This window comes from Salvelinus alpinus, chromosome 4 (assembly GCF_045679555.1).
Source record: "Salvelinus alpinus chromosome 4, SLU_Salpinus.1, whole genome shotgun sequence".
NCBI classification, from domain to species: Eukaryota; Metazoa; Chordata; class Actinopteri; order Salmoniformes; family Salmonidae; genus Salvelinus; species Salvelinus alpinus.
The window spans coordinates 48,573,348-48,586,620 of NC_092089.1; the positions used below are offsets into that span (position 1 = coordinate 48,573,348).

Sequence of the window (13,273 nt, forward strand, 5' to 3'; positions counted from 1 at the left end):
AGAGTAGCTTTGATTGGACTGATCATGTCAACATCTTACTTTCAAAGTCTTAGCTAGTAGTCATCATAATGAATCAAGTCGACAATCTACTGACAAATCCTTTTTAATAGTTGTCATATGAAGAGAAATAATGAAGAGAAATTATAGATAAAACGTACCGGTGCTCACAGCGAGTTGGAAATCGCAAATTCAATAATTAGTCGTATATTGAGCGCGTCCGTCATCGCTCGCTCATTAATGTCATAATCGAAATTAAGGATTGCCTCTTATCTGCTTGTCGTCCCCTTATGCCATAGTTTGTACATCTCAATTGTCAGTAGAAACCACATTTTTTTTAGCAAGCCAGCCATATCAGCTATGTTTCTTTTAAAGGCAGTAAATGAGGCTGAATGAACTGTTTCGCTGCCAAACAAGGCTCCATTGAAAGCCCGGTATAGCAGTGGTAAGGTGTTGGGACTGCTGTTGGGACTGCTGTTGTTGGGGCAGCTTTATGTAGGCCCAAACAGTTTGTGGGCACCGTTTCGCACCGTTATAGTGCAATTAATGTATTGTTTAGTGTTCTGTTGTAAGGTGGCTTTGCTGGCATGCATCCCACATGAAGATGTACATGCTAATATCGCTACTGATGGATACATTGTAAGGTGACGGCTACAATTAGCGTGCATTCAAAGAAATGGGAAGTTTGCTGTTGGAGTGACTTATTTGGGCCAAGGATCTCCTCTGCATAATTCATTGACGTGTGAAGACTAATGATATAACCACACTGTTAAAGGAGCACAGTGCACCAGAGTGCTTATTGATCCATGTTCCTGGTTGTATATTGAAATTGAGATATTGTGATGGCCTATTGAAGAAATATGGTTGAAGGGAATTCTACCACTGTAGATAGCGTTGTTTATGGGGACGACAAGGAAGCTATTGTCGGACCCAGAAAAGGCCTTGGTGGAGAAAGTTTCCCAAATGCGCAAATCCAGACCGGAAGATCTGCCTCGCAAAATGAACATCGCTACAGATCTGATGACTGACAATACAAATATTTAAGTTGTTAAAGAAAACATGCTCCACCCAGTTCAATGAAATGTTGAATGTTTTCAAGTATTTGAATGATTCCTATAACGACATGATATCTGAGGGTGAAATAAATAAAATAAAATGTTAAATTGATATGAACCCAAGGGGGAGCATATTAAAGGCATTTATTACGATTTCAGGTGCGACCCCAGCACCAGAGAACCTGATGACTGCACTGGTGAGAAAGAGGATGTTAAAGCTACACGCTGTCAGCGTGTCCCAAACCTCCAGCCGGCTGAAAGAGCAGCATTATTAACAAAGGCTGCTGCTCTCAAGTTCAAACACCATCAAGAGGATGAGGCGGAATGAAACTAACAAAAGATGGAACTGAGAAAAAGAAATGAGACTTGAGCTGCAAACTGAAAAAGCAGCTGCCTCGGCAAAGCTCATAGTCTAGACATCTGTAGGGAAAGAAATGCCAAGTCGACAACAATAGATGGCATGAATGACTACTTTGAGGAAATGGCAGATATGCAGGCAGTCAGACCTTGAATTTCACACAGGCAGGAAGAGCACTGCTGCCAGACATGCACCAAGTGTGCGTACCCAAAGAAGGACCCAAATTGATTGAGTACATTGACATTCAATCAGCCCAGGCTCACCGTGTTTCAGCTCAATCAGCACAGTCAGGACACAATGTGATTCAGACAGCAGCTCACGAAGAGCACACTGCTGCACAAGACTCTAACCCAAGTCTGCAGACTTATACAGGACAGGGCCCAGGCAGACACTCTGTGCTGACTGACTCGCATAGAGGGCCAACGAGAGAACAGGTAAGACTCTCCAATTCACAGGACGGTGCAAAGGACATTTCACAGGAAAACATAGAAGAAAACCCTCTAGTCACCATTCTCCATAGACAGAATGATGTTACTGCTATGTTAGTCAAATAGCAACATCATTCCTTTCTGCCACCCAGAGACATGATGGTGACATTTTACAGTACAGGTCTCTCATTCAGTCATTTGAATATGGTATAGAGAGTAGAGCCCAAACTAGCCAAGACAGTCCACCAGATGGCAGGCTCGAGAGCTAGTTAGGAGCTGCCAACACATGGCTCCACATAGGGCTTATTGACGGAGAACTTCAGGAATGAATACAAGATTGCCAATGCATACATGGAGAAGGCTTTTAGCATGTCTAGCATTAAATCCAAAGACTAATAGGCATTACAGAGCTATGCGTTATACCTCAGAGGTTGGTGTAATGCAATGGTAGATATGGAAGACATGGACGAGATGGATCTGGCCTCCAACTTAAAGAATATCATCCTGAAACTACCCAACAAGCTCAGGGAGAGGTGGAGGTCAGTTGCTTGTGAGTTACAGGAGCAGTACCAAGGTGTGCTAGACTCCCAGATATTGTCCTGTTAATTGAAAAACAGGTGAGAATAGCCACACATATTCAGTGTTCTGCGATATTCAAGGTCCTACACAATCCAGAAGTCGAGGCTCATTCACAAGTGTATTCACAAATCCACAGGGAGCAGTTTGCTGTGGTGTGTCATCACCACAGCATCCCCCCCCCCCTCACCGAAACCCAACACATCACATGTCTGTTCTGTAACAATGGTCCCAAATTGGAGCTGTTTCTTCTTCCTGAGCCACAGGAAGAAGATTGGTTTCCTAAAGGAAAAGGGCATCTGTTTTGGTTGCTTGTCAAGGGGGCACATGTTAAGAGACTGCAATGTGTCTCTCACATGCAGTGTATGTAATCAAACTCACCCAAGTGTGCTTCATATTGATTAGAGAGACCGAGGAACAGCAACGCAGTCATTAGAAGCACCAGTGAGCAGTGCACTGATTTCTCTGAACACGTGTGCATACTGGGGCCATGGACAAAGAATGTGATCTTGCTATTGTACCAGTACAGGTCAAACACAGTAAAGACAACAAGGTTATACAGACGGATTTCTTCCTAGACCCAGAAAGCACAGCCACATTCTGCACAGAGAGACTGATGGTACAGCTTGGCGTCACAGGAAGAGGAGACAAAATAGTTTTAAAGACCATGAATCAAGTGAAAGGAAAGTCAATGCACACTCATGTTATCAGAGGATTGGACGTTTCCGAGTTAGAGAAAGACAACTTCCTCGAGCTACCTGAAGTCTACACTCAGAACAATATGTCAGTGGAAGACAAAAGGTTTATGAATATAATGAATGACTCTGTAAAGTTACAGGAGGGCCATCACAGTCTGAGGTTACCTTTCAGGAAGGTTGACGTCACCTTACCTGACCAGAGCCTCCTAAACCTGAAAGAGAAATGAACACTTCCATGACGAATTGAAAGGTTTCCTCTCTGATGTCATTGACAAGGGGTAGGCTGAGAGATTGCCAGAAGAGCAGCTAGAACGTACAGATGGTAAAGTATGGTATGTTCCACATCATGGGTTATATCACCCAAAAAGGGGACAATGAGTTGTTTTGTCTGTGTACATACAAAGGCACCCCAGTGAACTCAGAGATTCTTTAAGGCCCAGTCTTGTAGGTGTGCTCACACGATTCCGCCAGGAGCCTGTAGCAATGACGTATGACGTGAAAGCAACGTTTCACCAGGTAAAGGAATCACAATGATGTTGATTTCCTGAGGTTCCTATGGTGGCCTGTAGGTGACACTAACCTCTCACCTGTTGAGGATCACATTTGTTTGGAGCTGCCTCGTCACTGAGCTGTGCGAGCTATGCACTGAAGAAGACTGCAGATGAATGTTGTCATCTGGAAGTTGTTGACACAATCAGAAATCATTTGTATGTTGACGACTGCCTGAGGTTTCCACTGAAGACGAGGCAGTGCAACTTGCCAAAGAGATCACAGCTTGTCATAAAGGACTCCATGTGGGACTCCATCTCTCCATGTGGGTGAGCAATAGCCGAACTGTACTATCCTCCAACTCAGAAGCTGATAGAGCTAAAGAGATTTAATAGTTGAAATTGGACAAAGACAAACTCCCCATTGTAAGAGCATTGGGAGTGCAGTGTTGTGTGGAGACCGACACGTTTACCTTTCATGTTACAGTCAAAGACCAACACCACATATGTAGAGGAATTCTACCCCCTCCCTCAAGCTCAACTGCAACATTTCTCAGGTGCCAGTGAGTAAGGTTATGGAACAGTAAACTATGTGAGACCTGATGAATCAAAGGGGTGATGTTCATGTATCTCTTGTCATGGGGAAGGCCAGAGTAGCACCTCTGAAGCAGATGACCATCCCTCACATGGAGCTGGCTGCTGCAGTACTGAGTGTGAAGGTGGATAAGATGATGTGTACAGAGCTACAGCTGAAGCTGGATGACTTGGTGTTCTGGATAGACAGTCATTCAGTTCTCAAGTGCATAGCCAATGAACGTACAAGTTTCCAAACATTTGTGGCCAATATGCAATGTTGCAATGTTGTTCGATGAGAACACTGACATTTTGCCAAGGCAGGAAGTACATGTGGGTCCTGGTGGTGGACCTCACGAATACTTAGAAAGGTTTTTGAGACTTACTCTAAGGGGTTACCTCTAGAGTCGATGTCTGCGGCTCCGCGGTTTGGCCTATAAAAAAACGAGCCTGACCCCTCTACGGAAAGATGAGCCTCTCACACACATGCACATGTCGGTTGTTTTGCTCTTTGATGCCCACAGGCCTCACAAGACTCGTCTGAAGGTCCACCGGGAAAAATGAATGGTTGTACATGTGGAGAATACATTATACAGTATAAAGTATTAACTCAGCAAAAAAAGAAACATCCCTTTTTCAGGACCCTGTCGTTTTAAAATAATTCTTAAAAATCCAAAAGATCTTCCCCACAGATCTTCATTGTAAAGTGTTTAAACACTGTTTTCCATGCTTGGTCAATGACCCACAAACAATTAATGAACATGCAACTGTGGAACGGTCGTTAAGACACTAACAGCTTACAGACGGTAGGCGTGTTAATTGTCGAAGGAATGAGCGCTACACCGAGACCTGTACTCTGGAGCAGGATCGATTTGGAGGTGGAGGGTCCGTCATGGTTTGGGGCGGTGTGTCACAGCATCATCGGACTGAGCTTGTTTTCATTGCAGGCAACTTCAACGCTGTGCGTTACAGAGAAGACATCCTCCTCCCTCATGTGATACCCTTCCTGCAGCCTCATCCTGACATGACCCTCCAGCATGACAATGCCACCAGCCATACTGCCATGGCCAGCAAAGAGCCCGGATCTCAATCCCATTGAGCACGTCTGGGACCTGTTGGATTGGACGGTGAGGGCTAGGGCCATTCCCCCCAGAAAGGTCCGGGAACTTGCAGGTGCCTTGGTGGAAGAGTGGGGTAACATCTCACAGCAAGAACTGGCAAATCTGGTGCAGTCCATGAGGAGGAGATGCACTGCAGTACTTAATGCAGCTGGTGGCCACACCAGATACTGACTGTTACTTTTGATTTTGACCCCCCCTTTGTTCAGGGACACATTATTCCATTTATGTTAGTCACATGTCTGTGGAACTTGTTCAGTTTATGTCTCAGTTGTTGAATCTTGTTATGTTCATACAAATATTTACACATGTTAAGTTTGCTGAAAATAAGGCTAGGGCCTTTATGACAGTGAGAGGACATTTATTTTTATGTTGAGTTTACTACTGTACTGTTGGAGCTAGGAACATTGACTTGATAGGCGCATAAAGACACCTCACTACATTGTAACCGCGAAGCGGTTCCTTTTCAGGTGCAGGTGCCTTTTCATTTTAAACACCAGTGGTGCAGCTATTGCTTTCTAAAAGCCAATTTATGCTTGATCCGAAAATGTGGTCGGCTTCATATGGAGAGTGTGACGCAATTGCGGAACCCCTGAGGCATGCAGAGGCTAAATCGAGCTCCATACCGCATTGCTGTGTGCCTCCCACATTTTGTAACAATGCAGAGGGCGCCACATAGTTCCTCATTGACATGATTGGCTGACGGTAGGTGTGGGTGCGAGGTTCTGTATAAACACAAACTCACTTCTTTGACAACTTCCATCACGACAGCTCTGTGCTGCTCCACAAAGAGCAAGAAGTATAAACGCCCTGACTTCTGCAGAGGCCATATCACTGTAAATGCTGCACGGCCAATGCAGACTCTGACCATGAAGCGCCTTTAAAAGACAATTAATGCATTATCTGGAAATGTGGTCGGAGGCGCCATATGGATGGTGTGACGCAATTGTGGAGCCCCCGGAGGCATGCAGAGGCCAAATTTAGCTCCATACCGCATAGCCATGCACCGCCACAATCTTGTAACAATGCGGAGGGCTCCAAATAGCTCCGCATTGACATGATTGGTGGACACTAGGTGGGGGTGGGAGGGGCAGAATGTCCAGTATAAACACAAACTCACTTCCTTGACCACTTTTTTCACAACAGCTCTGCAAGAAGTATGCAGTGCATTCGGAAAGTATTCAGACCCCTTGACTTTTTACACATTTTGTTACGTTACAGCCTTATTCTAATATGGTTGAAATAGTTTTTTCTCCATCAATCTACAGACAATACCCCATAATGACAAAGCAAAACAGGTTTTTAGAAACGGTTGCAGATGTATTAAACATAAAAATCTGAAATATCACATTTACATACGTATTCTGACCCTTTACTCCCTACTTTGTTGAAGCACCTTTGGCAGCAATTACAGCCTCAAGTCTTCTTGGGTATGACGCTACAAGCTTGGCACACCTAATTTGTGGAGTTTCTCCCACTCTTCTCTACAGATGCTCTCAAGCTCTGTCAGGTTGGATGGGGAGTGTCGCTGCACAGCTATTATCAGGTCTCTCCAGAGATTTTCGAACGGGTTCAAATCCGGCCTCTGGCTGGACCACTCAAGGACATTTAGAGACTTGTCCCGAAGCCACTCCTGCGTTGGCTTGGCTGTGTGCTTAGGGTCGTTGTCCTGTTGGAAGGTGAACCTTCACGCCAGTCTGAGGTCCTGAGCGCTCAGGAGCAGATTTTCATCAAGGATCTCTGTACTTTTCTTCGTTCATCTTTCCCTCGATCATGACTAGTTTCCCAGTCTATGCCACTGAAAAACATCCCCACAGCATGATGCTGCCACCACCATGCTTCACCGTAGGGATAGTGCCAGGTTTCCTCCAGACGTAACGCTTGACATTCAGGCCAAAGAGTTAAATCTTGGTTTCATCAGACCAGATCATTTTGTTTCTCATGTTGTGAAAGTCAAAGGTGCCTTTTGGCAAACTCCAAGTGGGCTGTCATGTGCCTGCCTTTTACTGAGGCACATGTCTGGCCACTCTATCATAAAGACCTTATTGGTGGAGTGCTGCAGAGATGGTTGTCCTTTTGGAAGGTTCTCCCATCTCCACAGAGGAACTCTGGAGCTCTGTCACAGTGACCATCAGGTTCTTGATCACCTCCCTAACCAAGGCCCTTCTCCCTCGATTTGATAGGGCGACCAGCTCTAGGAAGAGTCTCGGGGGTTCCAAACTTCTTTCATTTAAGAATGATGGAGGACATTGTGTTTTTGGGGACCTTCAATGCTGCAGACACAGATCTGTGCCTCGACATAATCCTGTATCGGAGCTCTACGGACAATTCCTTCAACCTCATGGCTTGGTTTTTCCTCTGACATGCACCGTCTACTTTGGGAACTTATATAGACAGGTGTGTGCCTTTCCAAATCATATCCGATCAATTGAATTTACCACAGGTGGACTCCAATCAATTTGTAGAAAAATCTCAAGGATGATCAATGGAAACAAGATGCACCTGAGCTCAAGTTCGAGTCTCATAGCAAAGGGTCTGAATACTTAAGTAAATAAGGTATTTCTGTTTTTTATTTTTGATAAATTTGAAAACATTTCTAAAATCCAGTTTTTGCTTTGTTATTATGGGGTATTGTGTGCAGATTGATGAGGATTTTTTTTTAATCCATTTTGGAATAAGGCTGTAACGTAACTAAATGTGGAAAAAGTCAAGGGGTCTGAATACTTTCCGAATGCACTGTAAATGCCCTGACTTCTACAGAGGCCATATCGCAGTAGATGCCAGATTGACCATGCAAAGCCTTTAAATGGACTGATCCAAAACAGTGGCTGCGCCAGAGCAATGTAGCAAACGGAGCAGCTGCATCCCCACTTTCAAAATAGGGGTGCAAATGTATGTTTTTGCACCCCTACTTTTTTTTAAACTAGAAACTATCATGATCCATTGGGTATTTTGATATTTTCAGTGATTAGTAATGTACACAACCTCCCCCGTCATCTCAAGATGAATGGTTTTGCCCCCTTGAAGGTTTTGCAATTGAAATGCAAAACTGTGTCCAGATCTGACCCAGGAGCCCTCCGTGTTGATTCCTACTCTGACAGAGGGAGAACCAGCTACTCTGACCTGCACTGCCCCAGGGACCTGCTCTGGAACCCCTCCTCACATCACATGGACATGGAGAGGGACAGGAGACAACATCACTGAGCTCCGAGAAAACACCACCATACAGAAGAGAGAGGATCTGACCAGCGTCACAACAACCCACTTCTCAAATCTGACCTTTACCCCCTCAGCTAAGCATCACGGCACCAAGGTCACGTGTCTGGTGACCTTCAATGGCAGCGTCACCACCAAGAAGACACTGAAATTGAATGTGACACGTAAGTACTGTACATTATCCGACCTTGTGCTTCAGCAGAAATTAAGTGGGCAGAGTGAGAGAGAAGCTGCAAGTCACCCTAAAAGAATAAGAAGAAAAGCATGGATGTAAAGATATAAGTAAGATACTTTGATGGAGAGCCACAGCTTCCCAGTCCCACCCAATATGAATGCAAAATATAGGATGTACAGTCGTGGCCAAAACTTTTGAGAATGACACAAATATTAATTTCCACAAAGTTTGCTGCTTCAGTGTATTTAGATATTTCTGTCAGATGTTACTATGGAAAACTGAAGTATAATTACAAGCATTTCATAAGTGTCAAAGGCTTTTATTGACAATTACATGAAGTTGATGCAGAGTCAATATTTGCAGTGTTGAACCTTCTTTTTCAAGACCTCTGCAATCTACCCTGGCATGCTGTCAATGAACTTCTGGGCCACATCCTGACTGATGGCAGCACATTCTTGTATAATCAATGCTTGGAGTTTGTCAGACTTTGTGGGTTTTTGTTTGTCCACCCGCCTCTTGAGGATTGACCACAAGTTCTCAATGGGATTAAGGTCTGGGGAGTTTCCTGGCCATGGACCCAAAATATCGATGTTTTGTTCCCCGAGCCACTTAGTTATCACTTTTGCCGTATGGCAAGGTGCTCCATCATGCTGGAAAAGGCATTGTTCGTCACCAAACTGTTCCTGGATGGTTGGAAAAGTTTCTCTCAGAGGATGTGTTGGTACCATTCTTTATTCATGGTTGTGTTCTTACACAAAATTGTGAGTGAGCCCACTCCCTTGGCTGAGAAGCAACCCCACACATGAATGGTCTCAGGATGCTTTACTGTTGGCATGACACAGGACTGATGGTAGTGCTCACCTTGTCTTCTCCGGACAAGCTTTTTTCCGGATGCCCCAAACAATCGGAAAGTGGATTCATCAGAGAAAATGACTTTACCCCAGTCCTCAGCAGTCCAATCCCTGTACCTTTTGCAGAATATCCGTCTGTCCCTGATGGAGAGAAGTGGCTTCTTTGCTGCCCTTCTTGACACCAGGCCATCCTCCAAAAGTCTTCGCCTCACTGTGCGTGCAGATGCACTCACACCTGCCTGCTGCCATTCCTGAGCAAGCTCTGTACTGGTGGTGCCCCGATCCCGCAGCTGAATCAATTTTAGGAGATGGTCCTGGCGCTTGCTGGACTTTCTTGGGTGCCTTGAAGCCTTCTTCACAACAATTGAACCGCTCTCCTTGAGGTTCATGATGATCTGATAAATGGTTGATTTAGGTGCAATCTTACTGGCAGCAATATCCTTGCCTGTGAAGCCCTTTTTGTGCAAAGGAATGATGACGGCACGTGTTTCCTTGCAGGTAAACATGGCTGACAGAGGAAGAACAATGATTCCAAGCACCAGCCTCATTTTGAAGCTTCCAGTCTGTTATTCAAACTCAATCAGCATGACAGAGTGATCTCCAGCCTTGTCCTCATCAACACTCACACCTGTGTTAACGAGAGAATCACTGACATGATGTCAGCTGGTCCTTTTGTGGCAGGGCTGAAATGCAGTGGAAATGTTTTTAGGGGATTCAGTTCATTTGCATGGCAAAGAGGGACTTTGCAATTAATTGCAATTCATCTGATCACTCTTCATAACATTCTGGAGTATATGCAAATTGCCATCATACAAACTGAGGCAGCAGACTTTGTGAAAATTAATATTTGTGTCATTCTCAAAAGTTTTGGTCATGACTGTACATGCTTTGATTGAGAAAATATGCTTTTTTTCTTCAGAGGATTCTTAGTATTCTGAGCCACTTCTAAAATCATACATGTGTTGTTCTCTTTATAGAGGAAGTATCTAAAGACATCTTGGCTGTGCTGTTGAACCCACCACTGATTGCTGCATTTGTGATTGGTGCAGCCCTCTCAGCCACCATCAGTTGTATCTTCCTGTGTTTGACAGGGAAATGTAAAAAGTACATGCATTCTATTACTGTCGTACAGATACTATTCACTGAGTATGTTGTTTTCAAAATCAATTGCAGATTGTCTTACATATCTATATTTACTATCAAGAACATCAGATTAATTGTCAAAAGTGCCAATGCCTTTCACCATATTGTAATGGAAGTGCTTGCTAACCCCTCCAAAATACAGTTATTGAGTCATTTCATTTGTAATATTTTCCTTAGACGCAAAGAGAGGACCCCAAAGGACTTAGACTCCAAAAGCCCTTTAACGAACCTGGAAATGGTGGCATGTGAAGACCAACAGGTGCAGTATCCGTTTTTCTTTTTTCAGCTTTACCAACATTCAGTTAGCATTGACATGCCAACAGGAGTTTACAAGACAACACGAACAGGTCTGGGACCACCAAGCTAACAAAAGACTCCTAACACAGTGATTTATGTAATGTACTCCATAGAGAGATGCAGGACAGGCAGTGATGGGCGAACAGACACATCTGCAGGTGGAGCTGAGGGAGGGAACTGAAAACGGAGGGCTCCAGACCAGTGGAGCTTCGGGACACTCTGCCCCAGGGGAAGAACCAAAAGAGGTCACTACGCCAGTATCAACTACTCCCTACTGAAGAAGAAGACTCCTGAGGAGGCAGAGAAGAAGACCACTACCACAGAGTCAGAGTACGCCGAAATCAAACAAGAGAAGAAGAATGAGGGGGGAAAAGATGGTGGAGAGGGGAGTGGTGTGATGGAAGAGGTGGAATCGGAGAAAGGGGAGGAGATGATCGGGAAGGACGTGGAGAAAGAGAACGGTAAGCCAGTACGAGAGACAGATGAAGATATAGCGCTTTACTCCAACGTCAAGGCTATTATTGGTGGAGAGTGACACAGCAATTTTGTCTAGAAACGTGGGAGATAGCACACAGTACTATGGCTTCTATTATACAGCACTGCTGTGTTTTCTCATATTCCAGACTGAATGTTTTCTGATGATACAGAGACTTTGTTTAACTGAAACTACTGTAGGTAATAGTTTTGGTACTTCTTTATTTTTCAGCCCTGTGTCAGCCAAAACAAGTATTTGTGGGGGAGGGTTATACATTTTTTTTAAGGAAGTTAAGGTAATGTTACTTTTGTAATGATTCTGTTTGGTGTCATCATGGGGAAGGACTGATAAAGACGTGGTTTGGAGAAGTAGAGGTCAAACCATTTCTCGTTTTTCTCCTCTGTCCTTTCATGTTTTGGCATTTTGATTTAACCCTAAACCTATATATTGAGGCACTACCTTAATTTTGATGGTTGTGTGTATTTATAAATGTATGAGGAAAAGGAAGGAACCCACACACTGCTCTTGATAGTACCACTGATCTTTAATAAGCTTTTGTGAGTTTTTTAAAATAGCACCCTTATGTAGACCTAGCCCCACCCACATCCGTTCCACGCATCGAATGGGGTTGGAGGCGAAGGAAAAACAAATCAGTGCTACCAAATATAACAATATGCATTTCATATTCATACATAAAACGTATTAAACACGTCTGTAAAACCACAATGAGGACATCAACGTACCAAGCAAGTTTTCTTAAATCATTGGATAAGAAAAACGTCAGAGTAATCTGAAATAGGGGCATACTTTATTTTCAAATTTACAACATAAAATACATAGGCATTTCATCATTAAGACCTTAAGGAAATAATTTCTGGAGGGTGAAAATCACAAAACATTCTCTTTTGCTCAGAGTATTATTTATCTCACCTCCCCTGTCTGATATCTTAACCTTCTCTATGCCACAAAATCTAAAGGTAGAAATGTCATGTTTTAGGTCATTAAAATGTACTGCGACTGTCGTTTCTCCTAATTTAATTTGTATGTTCACTGATTCTCTGTTTGAGAGAACGAGAGGGTTTTACCTACATAGCACAGCCCACATGGACATTTAATAATGTAGATAACATGAGTGGTGGCAACACAATCTCACATTCAATTCGTGCATTTGTGTACATAATGCATTTCAGCAAATTTCGTGCGTTTTTGTGTTGCTTAATTCGTTCGAAAAGACACAAATTTAACCAGTAGGCTCCAAGCCTTTGCAACAACCATAGACGCGACAGCCTATATTTCATTGTTGTTCTTCTTTATGGCTAATTCATCGTTATGAATTTACAGAAATGTTGTCTTCATTTAATCCTGTTTTAAAATGTGTAGTTGTATGCCTATATGTACTGTTTTAGACTTGCTGAACAGAATTTGTGAGAAAATACACACATTTACGTGCGACTTAATTCGTGGGAAAATGGTTTTATTAATGCCAATGCAGTTTTCTATGCTTGATTTCGTTTAATACTTTGGGATACTGGTGCACTTGTAATCAGAAAGGGCCTTTTTCTCGTATAGGCAACAGTACACGGTTTTCTTCATTACGCATTTCATATTTCGTGGAGCCTACATTACACAAATGTCTTCATAATGCATTTATTACATGTTAAACAAGTTAATGTAAAATAATGAATTATGTTGGCTTACACTTATGGCACTTCCAAGGCCTTTTCATGATGATTATTACGGTCATGTCAATGATGTTATATACTTAGGCTACTGTAACGCGTTCAAACAGTTAGCAAGTCAGAATGTCAGTTTCCTAGTACCGACG

At 43.4% G+C, this 13,273-nt stretch overlaps 1 protein-coding gene across 1 annotated transcript; it reads left to right on the forward strand.

Moving 5' to 3' along the window:
- The first annotated feature begins 4,238 nt into the window (after positions 1–4,238).
- On the forward strand, positions 4,239–12,905 carry LOC139572604 (myeloid cell surface antigen CD33-like). The gene is made up of 5 exons (XM_071395300.1): positions 4,239–4,416; positions 8,351–8,671; positions 10,511–10,637; positions 10,854–10,935; positions 11,087–12,905. Exons 1-5 carry the CDS (start codon positions 4,239–4,241, stop codon positions 11,249–11,251), a joined length of 873 nt encoding a protein of 290 aa, XP_071251401.1. The 3' UTR covers positions 11,252–12,905.
- Positions 12,906–13,273: the final 368 nt, after the last annotated feature.